General features: G+C 47.9%; 1 protein-coding gene across 1 annotated transcript in view; it reads left to right on the forward strand.

Moving 5' to 3' along the window:
* The first annotated feature begins 8,118 nt into the window (after window positions 1–8,118).
* The window catches only part of LOC308101327 (uncharacterized protein), a 52,304-nt gene continuing 41,368 nt past the window's right edge, over window positions 8,119–19,054 (forward strand). Inside the window, exons 1-2 of the mRNA XM_080450751.1 lie at window positions 8,119–8,157; window positions 10,023–10,087. Of these exons, the coding sequence (XP_080306877.1) occupies window positions 10,033–10,087 (55 nt within the window). The 5' untranslated portion in view covers window positions 8,119–8,157; window positions 10,023–10,032. The remainder of the gene's footprint in view (window positions 8,158–10,022; window positions 10,088–19,054) is intronic.

The following is a 19,054-nucleotide window of genomic DNA, read 5'->3' on the forward strand; positions in this document are numbered from 1 at the left end:
CTCGAGTCGAGTCAAGTCTCAAGTCTTTGAGGGGCGAGTCAGAGTCGAGTCGAGAGTCTCGTTTTTGGCCACTCGAGTGCGACTCGAGTCCGAGTCCTTAACTCGAGTCCCCATCTCTGGTATAGGGTGGTTAAGGGGGGGACCGACATTGTGGAACAATTGCTCGTGCCAAAACGTTATGTTCCAAAAGTATTGTATCTGGCACACTCGCATCTGTTGGGGGCTCATTTGGGGGTGGAAAAAACCTATGATAGAATCTTGGGCCGCTTCTACTGGCCAGGTGTAAAGAGGGCGGTCCAGGATTATTGCCGAAGCTGTGCCGAGTGCCAGAAAACTGCCCCAAAGGTACAATATCGAAATCCTTTGATCCCTTTACCCATAATTGACACGCCCTTCCAGAGAATAGCCATGGATATAATAGGTCCCCTGCCAAAGTCCAGTAGGGGGCATCGTTATATCCTGGTCATCATGGACTATGCCACTCGCTACTCAGAGGCCGTCCCGCTGCGGTCGGCGAATGCTAAGGCAGTAGCCAATGAGATGTTCCTCCTCTTCAGTCGGGTGGGCATTGCAAAAGAGGTCCTCACTGACCAGGGGAGTTGTTTCATGTCGCGGATGATGAAGGAGATGTGCAAGTTGTTGAAGGTGAGCCAGATAAGAACATCAGTCTACCACCCACAGACTGACGGTCTCGTGGAACGTTTTAATAAAACCCTCAAACAAATGCTGAGGAAGGTGGTTGATGCTGATGGAAAAAACTGGGACCAGCTAATGCCTTATGTGTTGTTTTCCATCCGAGAGGTTCCCCAGGCGTCCACAGGGTTTTCCCCGTTCGAATTGCTGTACGGACGGAGACCCAGGGGCATGCTGGACCTGGCCAGAGAGGCCTGGGAACAACAACCATCACCTCATCGCTCCGTTATAGAGTATGTTGACCAGATGCAGGAGCGGATGGGTAAGATCTGGCCACTTGTGCGAGAACATATGCAGCAGGCACAACAGGCCCAAGCCCGGGTCTACAACCGGAACGCCCAAATACGGGAGTTCCAGCCTGGGGAACTTGTCCTCGTCCTTGTCCCAACGGCCGAATGCAAGTTCCTCGCCAAGTGGCATGGGCCCTATGAGGTGGTAGAGAAGGTCGGTGAGGTCAACTGTAAATGTAAATCTCCTAAAAAAGTGGCACCCCCCTGATTGTATTCCGATAACCTCATTCCTTGCTGGAACCCCAGACTCTGACCCCTCGCAGGTACCTCTAGGCCCCCAACTGGCCCCGACCCACCGACAAGATCTGGTAGAGCTGTCCGGCCAGTTTAGAGATGTGTTCTCCGACCTGCCTGGACGCACCGATGTGATACAACATGACATTGTCACCAAGCCAGGAATGAAGGTGAGGCTCCGGCCTTATCGGATCCCGGAGGCTAAGAGGGAGACCATCAGAGAGGAGGTAAAGAAGATGTTGGAATTAGGCGTGATTGAGGAATCACACAGTGCCTGGTCAAGCCCTATCGTTCTAGTTCCAAAGCCTGATGGCACTGAGAGGTTCTGCAACGACTTTAGAAAACTAAATGAGATCTCCAATTTCAACGCCTACCCTATGCCCAGGGTGGATGAGCTTATTGAGCGGTTAGGCCCCGCCCGCTTCATATCTACCCTTGACCTTACCAAAGGATACTGGCAGGTGCCCCTCACTGAGGCCGCCATGGAGAAGACGGCCTTTTCCACCCCTGATGGTCTATACCACTACAGGGTCCTGCCGTTTGGGGTCCATGGGGCACCAGCTACGTTCCAGCGAATGATGGACCGGATCCTACGGCCCCATCGTGAGTATGCTGCAGCCTACTTGGATGATATAATCATCTATAGCTCTGATTGGACTTCCCATCTAGGCCAACTGAGAGCTGTCCTGGGAGCCCTGCGGCGAGCGGGCCTGACGGCCAATCCCAAAAAATGCCACCTGGGCCTGGAGGAGGCCCAGTATCTGGGCTACACGATCGGAAGAGGTGATGTGAAACCACAGATCCGGAAGGTGGAGGCGGTAAAAAGTTGGCCTAAACCGGCTACTAAGCGTCAGGTAAAAACATTCTTGGGTTTAATTGGCTATTATCAATCCTTCGTCCCTCACTTTGCTACCATTGCAGCACCTCTAAATGAGATGACCAAGAAGAGCCTCCCAAATCATGTGGTCTGGACTGCCGAAGCGGAGGAAGCATTTGCCACCCTCCAGAAGGCCCTATGCATGGAGCCCGTTCTGAAGACGCCTAACTTTAAGGAACCCTTCGTTGTGCACGCCGACGCCTCAGGGACAGGCGTTGGAGCTGTACTGTCTCAGGTCCAGGTTGGTGAGGAACACCCAGTAGTCTATATAAGTCGTAAATTGAAGAAACACGAACTGAATTATTCCACTGTAGAAAAAGAGTGTTTAGCAATTAAGTGGGCTCTACACAAATTGCGGTACTATCTACTGGGCCGGAAATTCACACTGGTGACAGACCATGCACCATTAAAATGGATGTCAACAGCCAAAGACCATAATGCAAGAGTGACACGGTGGTTCTTAGATTTGCAAAATTTTTATTTCACTGTTGAGCACAGGTCGGGCAAGGCCCATGGAAATGCAGACGCCATGTCCAGGAGAGATGAGACCTGTGGGTTTGTTGACGCTCCTAGCCTCTGCCTGGAGCTGGAAGGGAGGGTGTGTGGCAGACCAGGGGAAACAGCCAGGCCTATTCCACAGAGAGGGCGGGTCCCTAAGCTCAGGTTGGGGGAGGTGGTAGGTGGAGTGTATTATCCTGTCCAGGTATTACAGCCACTGGGAGCCTGGCAATGGACTCACCTGCAGCCAGTCAGGCAATCAAGGGGAGCCTTTAAATAGCCGGCTCTCAAGCCGGCTGGAGAGTCAGTTTGGAGGAATGAGGAAGCAGGCCACGTCACTCTGTTCCACATGGAAGCTAGTAGGAAGGACATCTTGCAAGTGAGTACAAGACTTAACTCCAACACTTGGAACCACCTTGGATGTGCTTATAGTTATACTCTTGTGGCTCACCTGGTTTCTCTCTCCCCCTCCCCCCTAGGCCGACTGAGCTCCAAACCAACTGAACCCTGAATCATCATAGTAGTCACTGCTCTCTCTCTGTTTACCCCCAGGATTGTGGAGCCCCCACCTGTGTGTAGCATGTGTACAGGCCCAAGCCCCGGACGGGAGGATTCCTAAGTTGCTTTTGCCCCAATTAACCTTTTCCCTATCGTTTGAATAAAAGACTATTTAATTTAACAAGCCGACTGACTCTGAACCTCTTGTTTTATTGTGAATCTCACCTGTATTCCCCTGGGTTGCCACAGCATGCACGCACACACGTGTGTGTGTGTGTGTGTGTGTGTGTGAGAGAGTGAGACTTTGTGGTCAATAGACACAACATCCTTGTTTAGAGGATTGATATCTGTTTTTGTTTATAGGTAATATAATCATTTTTGGGCGGTGAAACCGCCCCTATAAGTGAGATTTGGAAAAATGTACATTTTCCTGCGCTGTGATCTGGGCCCAGGAAATTTGTAGAATTATCCTGCGCTGTGATTGGCCAATCACAGTCTATTCAGGACTGTGATTGGCCAGTGTCACATGACACATGTGCATAGCCCTATATAAGCAACCATAACTTGAAAAAAACCAAATATTGGTTTTTTTCAAGTTATGGTTTCGTCCATCATAAAGAGTGTTTCAATAAATGTATTTATCTTTTGTACATGATTGGTTGACTCCATTCAGTATTGTGATTAGCTAGCAAGACACCGCCCACTTCACACAGGGTGTGATTTTTTTTCCTATATTTGATATAACTGAAAAGGTAAACATGTCCCTTCACTTCTTATGATCAACCACATAGAGCAATGTGTGTGTGGTTGATCATAAGAAGTGAAGGGACATGTTTACCTATGGCCTGTCTGACAGTAGCAGTGTAAACAGAATATGGGTCAGTTGTTCTGACATGGTGCTGCTCATTCATAAGCATTCAATAATTATGTGCACTGTTTTTAGAAACACTCATTCAGTAGGATATAAATCAAGTTTGATGTATACAATATGTAACATGGTACAGCAGATGTTAACAAGATAAACAGATGTTCTTAATAAACTGTTGAAAGCCAATTTAATGTATAAAATAAATAACATGGTACAGCAGCAGGGCGATTAGCCTAATATTAATGGTTGACGTGAAATTCAGATTGTCATCAGTAAATGAAACTGTTTTGTGGTTTAGAGATGTGCAAACGTTCTGTATCTGAGCCTCCTATAAACCACAACTCTTTCCATGACTGCAATCATACTTGGCTGTTCCACACACCTCCCTCTGTTATGATGGCACAGCAAGTTGTGTTTTCAATCATATATGGCTGTTCCACAGACCCCCCTCTCTTATGATGACAGTTCTTTCTACACAACAGGAAGTGGTGTTTTCATGTCCATGCCCCCTAATATGCAGAGCATCCTGTTGTCTATCAACAGTTTTTAGCAGCATTCTGCACTAACTGTGCACTGTGTACGTGCACATACACACTATACATATACATACACTATATTACAGTACAATAATAAACTATATTTTTTGGTTTATCCATGTAAATCCAATACTTAGTTGACCAGATTCCCAAGGGCTCTAAACCATAGCCTACGCTAAATATATTCACTGAAAATAGCCGATTTACAAGTTCATAACGCATCACGTTGCAATGAGTTTTAGTCTTGTAGATCTGCTATTTTCACTGAATGTTAGTCCCAGAGCTAGGGTTTAAGTGGTAAAATGTGTATACTGTATGTGTCCATTGACTTACTGCCTCAGAATGAGCCCTGAGTGTTGCTCTACTGTATGTCCTGTTTGAATATTAAATGTCTGCTTGACCATAATGACCATCAGATCTCAGGTGTTTCAGTATGAGTCTCTCTGGCTGAGCTGGGAAGTGCAGGGGAACTGAGGAATGTTTCATTCAATGGGGACATTTCGGAGTGTGTCCCACAGACTGGGGACAAATAATCATCTCCCACCATGTCATCAGAGACCAGTACCATGAAGATACTGAGTGTACTGGTACAGGTCTGGACTGGCTAACGGATTGGGCAGATTGGAGACTTCCTGATGGCCTGCCTGTGCAATCACTGATTTAGGCATACTGACCCGCTGTCAGAGAAATAATAGGCACTTTTCATGTATAGCAGTTGATCAAAATGTCAGTCCAGAATATCATGTAGGGTGTAAGGCATCAGTCGTTGGTCTATAAACCCACCCCATGTTTGGCACCTACTGTGAGTAAATCACTTTTGACCAGGTTATTTTATTTGTGCAACAAAGGGGAGTAACCTGATTTGTCTGGTTAATTTGATATATGTTAAAACAGGTTTTGATATCTATTTATTTACATTTTGTAAAAGTGGCTCAGGAGGTAGAGTGGCAGCTAGGGAACCGGAAGGTTCCCAGTTCGATCCCGGGCTCCCCCAGAGTTAGTGCCGAAGTGTCCTTGAGCAAGACACTGAACCCTTAATTGCACCCGATGAGCAGGTTGGTGCCTTGCATGGTTTCCTCCACCGTCGGTTTGTGAATGTGTGGGTGAATGTAATGCACATTGTAAAGGGTCTTGGCTAAAGGTGCTATATAAATGCACCATTTATCGTCAGGTGTCTTTGAGATTGACAGTGTCGCAGTGACATGGTGGCTATTTACAACCATGAACAGCAGCTAAAGTCCTTGTCATGTCTGTCTATCAGTCGCCCCCGGTAATAGACAACACCACTGACCACTTTCTATTTACGCCGAAGAGCGTCCGTGTATGCCGTGCCTTATTCATTAAAAAGTCCCAGAAGGTTTTTTTATTGACTTACATTTAAAAAAATATATGTACTGTATGCAGCCTCTTAATGTACCAGCGATACATTGACAAATATAGCTCAGCGGCGGACTGGCCATTTGGCGTACCGGGCAAATGCCCGGTGGGCCGCTGGGCCACCCAAAAAAAAAAAAAAAAAAAACCCCTTTTTTTTTTTTTTTAAATAAAATATTTTCGTTCCTGTTTTAGGATTATTACGGTCATTTCAGGGTCGCGTGGCCCAATTATTAGTTACGTTAATGTCTGGGCTGGGATGCTTTCCAGCAGGGGCCTCAGTGCGGCTGCAGAGTTCATGTGCAGAGGGCTGGGCTGAAACAGTGAAACGCTCCCCCCCCCCGTTGACAAAACGGTCCGGGGGGTGGTGGGCCGGTCCGGACCAAAATGCCAGGGCTGAATTTTGGTCCCAGTCCGGCCCTGATATAGCTCAGTCTGTCGTGTCAAAAAGAGTGTGCACACTGCACACATTTTTGTTTGTACAAAATGCAATTACAGACGAACCTAGACTGGCTCGGCTTTGGCACGTTAGACTCTGACGGTGCTGGTGGTGATAATGGCGATTCATTGCTGACAGTGACAACAGGAGAACTTGGAACCGGGTCCGTGACAGAGAGCCACTGGGCCGTGCTTGTGTTGTTGTTGTTATCGTCCACACTCACAGTGCTAGTTGTGGCCCAGGGACAGAGGTGGTTGCACTTTCAGCAGATTCTGTCAGTTTTTTTCATCCATTTCCGAATATGCATTTTGAAACTGCGCTCCTAGTCTACATTATCAACACACGATCAACATGCGATGCTTCCTCCAGTCTTTACATGCTCGGGGGAGTTTTTGAACCTATGTGACGCAATCGTAATAATGAATAGGAGGAGGGAGCTCAGCAGACAACCAATAGTAGCTTGCGTATGTGCGTAACAGACTGTCCTTGACTAAAAACCTTAGAGACTGTAGCTATTGTAATATCACTAGAAACCCAATCCAGCACCCAAGGGAGTTGTATATTTTATTATTGATATTATTTCATTTTGAAAAAAAATAAAATAATCACATCGATCTCGACTGAGGGTGCGCGGCCTAGCACAGAGTCCAAAAGGTTTGGACTCAGGCCAGGTGTGACTGCTTAAATCAGCCATCACCAACACTACAGTATACCAGCTATTTTAATGTAGATCTACACTGCTTTACTTTCACACACCGTTGCACACGTTCATACTGTCACTGTGGACAACTGGTTATCCATCCACTGAACTCCCACTGATTTCTATAAAGATGGATCCATCATCAGATGATGATTGAAGTCTGACGAAGGAGTGTATGGGAGGATTGTATGGGCAAGCCACACGGTCACATACGATTCAGAAGCAGCTGGGCCCCGGTCGGTGGTAATTCAGTTGGGGCCTTTTGATGCCACGTTTTTAACGTGTGGAGTTAATCATTGGTGAACATGGTGCTGGTGTCAACCAATAGGAAAGAAGCGCTATGGTTGACCTCACTTGGCAGGCCTTTGACTTTCAGGGTGGTTGTGAAGTGTGTGTGTGTGTGTGTGTGTGTGTGTGTGTGTGTGTGTGTGTGTGTGTGTGTGTGTGTGTGTGTGTGTGTGTGTGTGTGTGTGTGTGTGTGTGTGTGTGTGTGTGTGTGTGTGTGTGTGTGTGTGTGTGTGTGTGTAGGTTCTGTGGTTTACATTTTATAGGTTACCATGTACCTTTACTGCTCATGATCAACACACACACACACACACACACACACACACACACACACACACACACACACACACACACACACACACACACACACACACACACACACACACACTCGAAGGCAGTGTGAGCAGTGTGGTTTGAGTTATGTTGGCACATTGCCTTTGAAATCCTCCTCATTTATTCACTAGAGATGCTGATTTCACTCACTATTTACTTATTATTCTAAAATATATTTACATATTCTAAAATATATTTACATATTCTAAAATATATGTACATATTCTAAAATATATTTACATATTCTAAAATATATTTACATATTTTAAACATATTTACATATTGTGGCTGTAAGAGATCTTGGACCTACAGTATATAAATTAAATAAATTAATGCCCTACTTCGCGAAGCACGTGTGTGGTCTGTCTGTCTGTCTGTCTGTCTCTCGCTCTCTCTCTCTCTCTCTCTCTCTCTCTCTCTGTCTCTCTGCTTCTCATAGCTATTAGTTCACTGTGAACAGGAAGTAGAAAGGCATTTCAGAGTCGTTCTTCACAGGAAACGATGGGTCACATCGTGCCCTGCGTGATCCTCTGTGAGTATATCACTAATATTACTAGTAGGTCTAATGAACTAGTGTTTCAACCATTTCAATGTAGGATTATGAGTACTTAAACAGCAACATTTTGTTCAAGTTAAGCTGCTGAGTTTGACCTTGCTGTAGATTTATCATTTCAACAATAATACGATTTACTATTAGCAATAACATCCAAAAAACAGTGATGATGCAACTATACCGAACAGAGACAGCCTCTTGCAACCACTCCTAGTATGCACCATATATTTATTTATTTATTTATTTATTTATTTATTTATTTATTTATTTATTTATTTATTTATTTATTTATTTATTTATTTATTTATTTATTTATTTATTTATTTAATTAATTTGTTCATTCATTCATTCATTTAGAAGTCAAAATGTACAGGCCGTCATACTCCGTGTGGCCCCCATGACACCACTGGTTCTATTAACTACACACGTATGAACAACAACAACAACAACAACAACAACAACAACGCTGCTGGGTGTACTGCTTGTGTTTAAAACAAAGTATTTTTCACTGTTTCACAACTTTTCACTGTTGATGCAGTTTTCTTTCTCTCTCTGCTGCTGCTGCTGCTGCTGCTGTTCACTCGGGGCTAGAGCCTAATTTATACTTCGCAGCACGACGGTGTCCTGTGCCTAAAATAGAGGACATACAAGCTCACAACGTGTCGTGGATGCAACTCATTGTGAGCTTGTAAGTCTGCTATGTTTTTAAAACATTATGGCTAAAATGGCATAATCCTGGATTATATTCATATAATATAATAATACAGGCCAGGGTCTTCAACGTTTTTCAGGTGAAGGACCCCTTAGCTGAGAGAGAGATCAAGCAGGGACCCCCACTACATAGGCTATATTGTATAAAACTGTGTTGCAGATAGTTTTTTATTTATGTTGGTAACAACTAACCCTTATTGATGAGCTCAGGAACACATCACTGAAGATGCGTCTTTCATGCATATATATATATATATATATATATATATATATATATATATATATATATATATATATATATATATATATATATATTCCATATATATTCCATATATATATATCAATAATCAATAATATTAGTAATACTAATAGTATTACTATTAGTAATAGTAGGCCTAACAATCTGACACATAGTTTCAGTGTTAAAACGGATACAATAATTGCTGTCTGTGGTTCTATATGGGCTGTGGCAATAATTTTGACAAATAATAGCTCGCAGCAACGTATTGAAAAAAATAACTATAATAGTTCATTTTTGTAACCATGAAGTTTAGTAACTTTGAATTATGAACAATGAACTGAACTAGTTAATTTAAAAATGTGTGAACTGAACTTTGGCCTAATGTATATCAAACTGAGGGTCATTGCAATTAAAATGGTTGTAAAAGTCTTCTATTCGTGGGCTAATATGTGTCAATTTGGGGGTCCTTAACATGAAAACGTTTGAGAACCACCAGTGTAAAGTAACTACTACATTAATTACTACAATTGCAGGGTATTTTTTACTTTACTTGAGTATTTCCATTTCTTGATACTTGATCCTTATACTCCACTACATCTCATAATCATATAATGTACTTCTTATTCCACTACATTTATTTGACAGCTTTAGTTACTAGTTACTTTGTAAATTTGAATAATATTTAATCAAATTATGTGTCAAAAATCTGCTTTTTTTCAAACATTGCAGATCTACAACAACACTTGTACACAGTAAAAGCCTTCGTATTAATTTAACTCTGAGTGTACGAATTGAACCAAATGCATCTGAGGATCCATGTTATGTTATTGATTGTCAGACATTATCACAAAAGAAATCAACATTAACAATTATATTGTTTATTTCTCTACAGGACAGAGAACATGGCCTCTGTTGGTACATGCTTGCTGTTTTCGACCATCATCCATTTCAGTGCAGGTAAGAATGATGATTTCAATCAGATGTGGGCGCGCTTGTGTGTGTGTGTGTGTGTGTGTGTGTGTGTGTGTGTGTGTGTGTGTGTGTGTGTGTGTGTGTGTGTGTGTGTGTGTGTGTGTGTGTGTGTGTGTGTGTGTGTGTGTGTGTGTGTGTTTGTGTGCGTGCGTGCGTGCGTGCGTGCGTGCGTGCGTGCGGCATGGTTGGACCGATTGGCATGAAACTTTGCACACACACTGGAGGCCAATTCACGTCTTGGCCTATAACTCTTGAATCGTATGTCATACAATACAAATGTTGTAAGACTGTACAGTATATTAAGGTTGGGTCAATGCATAATAATAATAATAATAATAATAATAATAATAATAATAATAATAATAATAATAATAATAATAATAATATAAAATTGATATAGAACGTTTCTAAGTGCCCAAAGACACTTTACATGGGGGGCATGAGAAAACAACAAAGAAAAACAATTTAATTGATTATTTTCTCCCACTTCTAGCCCCTACATAGAATTTCGATGTCACCTGACCTATCGTTCGTGTTGTCTTGTGAGGCGAAACACGGGCTGTCACTATTAGCTCCAGGCTAATGAGCGCTACGCAGAATTTTTTATTTGCGAAGCTCGGAGGCACTGTTAGCTCAAGGCTAAGAGTGCTAGTTGGCTAGGCTAGCTGAGCCACAGCGGAGCTCGGAGTCACCGTTTAGCTCGAGGCTAACAAGTGCTACGTGGCCAGGCCGGCTGAGTCAGCAGTGTTAACGGTAGCGGTCGGAGCTACCAGTATTCGCTGGGAGCGAGCGTCAGGGCTTAGCTCTGGAATACTAACAACAAGGTGGTGCTAGATCGGGTCCAACGCCTGGTCCCGGGCACCACGCTCTTGGTTCGGCCTCTGAGGCGCTCACCAAGGCGTGGGTGGGATGTTAGCTCAAGGCTAAGAGTGTTAGGTGGCTAGGCTAGCTGAGCCGCAGCGGAGATCGGAGTCACCGTTTAGCTCGAGGCTAACAAGTGCTACGTGGCCAGGCTGGCTGAGTCAGCAGTGTTAAAGGTAGCGGTCGGAGCTACCAGTATTCGCTGGAATACTAACAACAAGGTGGCGCTGGATCGGGTCCTACGCCTGGTCCCGGGCACCACGCTCTTGGTTCGGCCTCTGGGGTGCTCACCAAGGCGTGGGTGGGATGTGAGGTTGGCCATGGGCATCGACTCACTCCGACTGGGTAGGCTTCGAGGACGGCTCCGTCGACCATGATCTTCTCTTCGGGCTAGCTTTGGTAGCTTGTAGGACGCAACACGTGGAGTCAGGGCTAGTGTAGGCTAACTGAGCTACAGTGTGAGCTAGCCGTCCGTTGAGCTAGCGTCCTTGTCAGGGCTAGCCTAAGGCTAGTCAGGGCTAGCCTATCTTCTTCCTCTGGGGGGAAGAAGGTCTCCCTCGACTGGGGAGTCGAGGGAGATATGGTCGTCCTCGTCTTCTTCCACCATGGCCTCATCCTCAAGGTTTTCGTAGACGTGGTCCTTTGGTTCCACGTCGCAGATCGGCCCGGCCGTCTCAATTCGTCTGCCCCAACTCAAGGCCGGGGATGGCACGCAGAGCGGCCTTGCCGCGGCCCCCGTCCGATCGCTCGGGCCCTCCCCCGGATCGACCCCGCTCGGAGGATCCGAGCGCGACAGGGAATTTGTTGAGCCACTTGCGGAGAAACTTTGTGTCCATCCCTCCGCAGATCGGACAAAAGGCTGCCCCTTCAATGAGCCCTGCCTCGCGTGGCTGATGTCCAGGCATGCTGTGTGTGCCTGTGTAGAGGGCCAGCACTGGACCGGGTCTTCCACTTGGTCCCGGACGCCATGCTCTTAGCTTCAGCCTCTGGGGCTTCAACTAAGGCTTGCGCGGGGAGTGAGACTGTGGCTCTGGGCCTACTCACTCCTGACTAGGATAATTCGGTGAAGGCCTTGCCAACCACAAATTCCCTGTCGAGCTAGCTTTGAAGCTAGTGGGCCGCTACACGTGGAGCCAAGGCTAATCTGCGGGTTGGCCGAACAACAGAGGTGAGCTAGCCTAAACAGCTATTGCACGTTAGTCACTTGCTAGCTTTCCGTGCTAACAAGTGCTACTAGGCTAAGCTGCGGTTAGCAAGCTAACAGTTAGCGATCGAAGCTAACAGTTAGCGATCGAAGCTAACAGTTAGCGATCGAAGCTAACTTGTAATAACAAGATTTGGAATCGAAGTTATCACATTGAAAAATAAAAGGTCAGAAATCACCTGGATTTGCTAGCGTCTCGCGGTCACAAATGTTGATCTGCCTAGTGAAACGTAGTTAAGCTAACAATCCTTCGGCGAAACTGAGGAGATGTGTTCTGTATTCTTTACGAGAAGAGAACGAAGGGACAAACGTATATCCGTCCCCTGACTATATAGGCGGAGGGCGGGACCTCCAGGTCAGGGGAGCGAATCAGGATCCAGCCAAATGGCTTTGCCTGGAAGTTGATCAAGATAAATGCCTCTGAATATAGAACTACAGGTTTTCTTTCTTTTTTTTGGACATACAGTATTTCCAGCCCACTATTCTACAGCATACTTGTGTATTAAATGTGATACTTTTACAGTTTGTGACATGCAGAGTATTGTAATCACTCCTGTCAGTATTTTAAAAGTAAATTTAAAAAAATAAACACACCAGGTTACACTTAGTTGACTGGGGTCCCCCAGGGTCTTTACTGTGCGTGCGTGCGTGCGTGCGTGCGTGTCGTGCGTGCGTGCGTGCGTGCGTGTGTGTGTGTGTGCGTGTGAGAGAGAGAGAGAGCGCGAGAGAGAGAGATTTTGTGATCAATAGCTGGCAGTGGTGTAAAGTAACTAAGTACATTTACTCAAGTACTGTACTTAAGTACAATTTTGAGGAGTATGGAGTACTGGAGTATTTCCAATTTTCAGTACTTTTACTTCTACTCCACCACATCTCAGAAGCAAATATTTTACTTTTACTCCTCTACAATTATTTGAAAACTTTAGTTATTCTTTCGTTTCTACATAAGAAACGTACTTATGGGATATCATCGCCCTCCGGCGATGGCACAGAGCACAACACATGAGCTCCCGGTACTAATTCCATTTGTTCAGGGTCATGGGACGCGAAACCGGAATCCGGCTCGGGTATAAAACCCCCTCGCGTCACAGGGAACACCCTCTTCCTTCACTCTGCAAAGCGAAAGCGCACGGAGCCTGAAGCAACACTATAGCATGAGGAAACTTTTCGAATCCCAGCAACTCCCAAAGCGAGAGCACCCAGTGTCACTCTACGGGTGATTCGTTCTAAAAAAAAATCAGTTATTATTATTATTATTATTAACTCTCCCGAGTTACTTGATTTTCTTTCCTGTCCTCTCAAGTTTTTCCTGCCTCGGGGCAAATGCTGCAGCGCTACCGCTGTGAAGCAGCTAAAGCTAAGCTAAGTGCTAAGCCAGGCTAGTGTTAGAGCTAAGTGCTAGCTAGCCTGTTAGCCTCGGGGAAAAAACAAGAGGAGAAGATGGAGGCGCCGCGTGCCTGCGGCTTGGACAGCTGCAGCCTCTTCGTCGCCGCAGAAGATCGTCACCGCCTTTGCATCTCCTGCCTGGGGCCTAACCACGCGCGGATAGCCCTGGATGGTCCGAAGGGTTCGGACGCATGCAAGGCCTGGGGCGTCTTCTCCCGACACCGGCTGGAATGCCGCTTCAACAGAGCCAGGAGGCTAGCGGCGCTCACCCCGACGCTGGCCTCGTCATGGGCTCTATAAGGCGTCGGCGGTGAGCACAGGCCCAGGCGTGAGCCCACCGCTACATGCTGCTCCACGTTCCAGCGGTGCCGCGAAGAAGACTCAGCGCGAGAAGCTCACCCTCCCGGCGGGACGAGTCCAGACTACTGCCCGAGGCTGACGGAGTCCGAAGGGCCCTGCACTTCTCGTGGCAGAAAGGGACGAAGGAACCGGAGAGAAGGGGCTTCCCGATAAGAATTCTCTCCGGAGCGGACCTGGGGTCTTGGGCCTCCCTCCCATGGGCTTCACGGACAGGGCCACGGGTGGATCCAGGGGTACACAGAGACTAAAAGAGACAATGAACTGAAGTCTCGCCATGGGCTTCACTAGGTTCACAGTGTCCTTTTTTGTCTAAATGTGTGTGAAACATGTGCATCCTGTGTGTGAAATTAAATGTTTTGCCAATATCACAAATGCTCATCTTTTCACGTGTAAATGAACGAGGCGGTTCAAACCCCGAGTCAAACGAGGTGCCCTGCCCTCGATTCTCCAATGAGCCCTCAGTGCTCGGTTTGCGCCTTGGAACAGCATTCCGAACACTGTAGGGAGTCCTGTGTCCTGTGCATGCTGAACATGATGAATCAAATGCAGGTAGTAAAACCTTTGCTATGAATCAAGTGTCTCGAAAAGCATTGTTTTCTAGGTGTAGAACTGGGCCCCTCTGTGAGAAAGATACATTTCTAACTGCGCCGGTGCAGTTCCTTCTTCTGTCCGGAAGATGGCTGCAAAGCGCATCTGTAGGACAGTTGAGGAACAACATGGCGTCCTCCCTCAATCTGCCCAACATGGCGGACGAGGACAGGCGGAAGTTTACTTATCAGAGGGCCCCGGTGTTACACCGGCGAGACTCCCCTTGTGGGTCAAAAGTTTCGTTCCGTGTTACATCAACGACACCGTACAAGAGGGCCGGTCAGTCGACCTCACCAAGATGACGGACGGTTGGAGGAGGATGTTGTCATGGCAGAGGACCCCGGTGTCACCCCATAGACACTCCCCAGGTGGGTCGGGAGTATTGCGCCGGGTAAACAACGACACTGCGGTAGGGTTCCGCTGTTTCACCGCTCGAGGCAACGGTGCCCCTGTTTCTCACGAGAACGGGCACGTCCTCCGACGCGATGACCTCATCACGGCCGCCACACGGAAAGTCCTGTGCGTGCTTTGAACATAATGAATCAGGTACAGGTAGTAACCTTGCTGTGAATCGAATGTCTCTAAAAGTGTTGTTTCAAGATATGAAACAGGGCCCCTCTGTGAACGAAACATTTCTGTCTGCACATGTGCAGTACCTTCTCCCGTCCAGCAGATGGCTGCAAAGCACCTCTGTAAGACGAGGGGAGGCGGAAGTGTACATTCCTGAGGGCCCCGGTGTTACACCATCGAGACTCCCCTGGTGGGACGAAGGTTTCGTTCCGTGTAGCAACGACACCGCACGAAAGGCCCGCCCCAGTCGACCTCCCTAAAATGGCGGTTGTCAAGGGGCGGAAGTTGACGGACCAGAGGACCCCGGTGTTACCCCTTCGACACTCCCCGGGGGGGACGAGAGTATCGGTCCGGGTAACAACAACAAAACCGAGAAAGGGTTCCGCTGTCTCGCCACTCGAAGCGACGGTGCCCGCGTCTCTCACGGGAACGGGCACTCACTTCGGTCTTGTGACCTCATCACGTCCACCGCACGCACTGACGCTGCCGTGACTGCCCCTGGTGGACGCCTCCCGAATGATCATGGTTATCAAAATGGAGTCGTCACTGGTTTCCTAGGAGACGGACAAGCGCTCCTCGGAGCAGGTGACGTCAGTGGCCCCCACCTAGAATCAGAATCAGAATCAGAATCAGTTTTATTGTCACATCACAGGTTTACAAGGTAAAAAGTGGGTGAAATTCGTTTTTGTACATCGTTCCCATCGCAACGTTAATTTACATAGAAAGAAGAGGGGGGGGGGGAGAAGGAGAGGGGTGGGGGGCAAGTGGGAAGGAGATCAAAACAAGAGAGCAACAGAAGGCCAGACAAGTTATCTACATATTTACAAAGTACCTGAGATAATAAAAAACTAAGGTGCCTGAGCATAGCAGCAATGTATGTATACTGTGCATGTTATACTTATACTGTGCATGATATACATATGGACTTTAAGGTGCTTAGAGAAAAAGAGCACAATAAAAAAGACAAAAAAAGTCAGTGCGTTATACATGGGATTAAGGTGCAAAAGGTCAGTGCGTGTCCACCTAGGGTGGACTGACCCTAGTATAATCCGCAAGTAGCTCCATGAGGGAGTGCAACAAAAAGTCATTTGTACCTGGTGTAGTCCACAGGTGTGTCCGAGGGGAAGCTAAGTCCAAGTCATTGTCCCTGGTATAATCCACAGGTGTGTTCAGAAAGAGCCAGAAAAGTCTGCACCGCCTGTTGTCAGGCTGCTGAACAAGGCTTATGCCTCATTCAGCATTCTGACAGCAGCCGGATTAAAACTGCACCAGAACCTGGTGGTGGAACTCTTGATACTGCGGTAGAGCCCCTTGCCCGGTCGCGGTCGTTGTAGGGGTTTGAACAGTCTGTGACTTGGGTGGTGCTTGTCCTTGATGATGCGCTTGGCTTTGACCTACCCTGCGAACCCTCTGGCTCACTGACTAGAACCCGGGGAAAACTTGCAATCCGAACCTCTGGACGGACCAGAAGGGCTACGGTTCGCATTTTTCCAGCAGACTTCCTTTGTCAATCGATGTTTTGTCTTTTCAAGCAACGGGCCTAACCGCACGGATGCTGGAAACAGGGGGTTACCTACGTAACCCGGGGTCACTACGGAGCAGAGGTGTAATCAGAGAAATTTTACTGAAGCAGAGTCCACTGGGCTCTTTTTCAACTTATTTCCTGATGAAAGAGAAGGGGGGGGGGGCGTGAGGCCTTCTCGAGGAGAATGTCACTCCTAGCTCTACCACACGCCGTATGGACACAGAGCATCCTGAGTTTCAGGTTGGGCTTGCTGCCCGGGAGTGGTCATCAGTGCGGGAAACGGTCACGCAACCTCCGGGTCTTGGACCTTTGCTGCTCACTGAGACCCTGGCCGCCCGCTCCAGCGTGGCACATGTGGAGGTCGGGAGTCACTCCTACCCCCCGCTGCGAGCCACGAACTCCCCTGTTGTTCGGAGACGTTCTGGAGCAGGACGGGGACGGGGTCCTGCGGACACCACCAGGCGCCGGACCAGTGGGTCTGGCTCGTGAGCGTACAAGTTTGAGCTCACAGGGGCTGCCTCCTGGTGTGGTGGCCACCTTTCAGGGTGCCAGGGCGAGTTCCACGAGGTCTCAGTATGACATCAGGTGGAACATTTTTGAGTCCTGGTACGATAGGCGCTCGCCTCCAGTAATAGCCTTCTAGGCGCCTGTGGCCAGCGTCCTGACTTTCCTGCAGAGCAGAATGAACCAGGGCCTGGCTTTCTCCACCATCAAGGTGTACTTGGCAGCCATCTCCTCTTGCCATGTGGGGTTCGATGGCAAGTCAGTGGGCCTTAATTCGCTGGTGCAGCGTTTTATGGCCAGAGTGAAACGGGACAAGCCGGTCAACAGGCCTTTGTTCCCTACATGGGACCTGGTGGTGGTGCTGGACGCACTCTGCCTTCCTCCTTTTGAGCCGTTTGTGACCTTGACTCTGAGGATGATTAGTCTCAAAACGGTTCTTCTGGTGGCCCTGTGTACAGCTAAGCGCGTTGGCAACTTGCAGGCGCTCTCGGTGAGCTCTGACTGTATGCAGTTCTCAGGTGACGGCAGGGGTTTTTTGTTGAAAACTGACCTGGCCTTTGTCCCTAAGAATGGCGTGTTTGCTGGGGCCCCAGTGGAGTTGGGGGCTTTCCATCCTCCGCCGTTTGGTTCAGCGGAGGATAAGCGGTTGCACTGTCTCTGCCCAGTGAGGGCTCTGAGACTTTGCTGTCAGAAGACAGCGGCCGGCAGGGAGTCGACTCAGCTGTTTGTCTCCTACGGCCCGGGCGGCCGGAGGAAGGCTGTGGCTCAGCCTACACCCTCCAGGTGGATTGTGGAGGCTGTCCGGTTGGCCTATGAGAGTAGTGGGACTGTGGTCCCGGTGGGCCTCGGGGCCCACTCTACTCGGGGTGTGGCTGCATCTTGGGCCCTCTACAAAGGGGTTCCGATGCGGGACTTTTGCACGGCAGCAAACTGGTCGTGTCCCTCCACGTTTGCGGCCTTATACAGCCTGGACGTGGCGGCATCTGAAATGGCGCACACGGTCCTGGGCGTGGCGGCCGGTAGCAGTCAGGCGGTGGGTGACAGGGCTTGAGCTCTTTCGCCTCCCACTGACGGGGCGTCCTCGGGTCAAGGGAGTCTTGACTTCGTGGCCTTCTACCTGGCCGTGGCGGCGCTGTGCTTCCCCTGGCCCAGCGGGGCTGGATCTAGGGGGAAGGAGGACCTGGTCTTCTATGCCAGGGGGTGGACGGGGTCTTTTACCTCCCTGGCTGTGAAGGGCGGACTTCGGTCTGTTGGGTCCTTGCCTTGAGGCCTTCCTCGCCTCTGACCCGGAGGGTCATGCGTCCGGAGGCCTGGGGTCCTGTTCTTCGGACTAAGAGATGGACAAGTTCAGTCTCTTTTGACCGATAGAGTCAGACCTTGGTCTGTCAGGTCCTTGCTTTTTGTCCTTTCCTGTCTTGCCCTGCGGGGTCAGCCGCCTGGGGGCCTGGACCTTGCCGGGAGGGCAGGGTCTGGGGCCATGAGGTGTGGGAAGGATGGGGTTCAGCAGGTTACGTAGGTAACCCCAGTTTTCTTAGTTTCGAAGTAAGAAACTTACCTAAAACCCCTTCTGTGCGCTTTTTAGCATGCAGAGTGAAGGGTTACGAGGGTGTTCCCTGTGACGCGAGGGGGTTTTATACCCGAGCCGGATTCCGGTTTCGCGTCCCATGACCCTGAACAAATGGAATTAGTACCGGGAGCTCATGTGTTGTGCTCTGTGCCATATCCCATAAGTAAGTTTCTTACTACGAAACTAAGAAAACCCCTAGTTTCTAGTTACTTTGTAAAGCATACATTAACCACTTCTGCCATGAATATTTGAAAATAGATGATCTACAAGCTCACGCGACGTGAGCTTGTAGATCAGTAGATCAGCTATTTTCAAAGGATTTTTATACATGTGAAATGGGATATTGTGCATAATGAGTAGTAGTACTTTTACTTTTAGTACTTAAGT

The sequence above is a fragment of the Gymnoscopelus braueri genome (genome assembly GCF_963280865.1).
Source record: "Gymnoscopelus braueri genome assembly, chromosome: 15".
NCBI lineage: Eukaryota > Metazoa > Chordata > Actinopteri > Myctophiformes > Myctophidae > Gymnoscopelus > Gymnoscopelus braueri.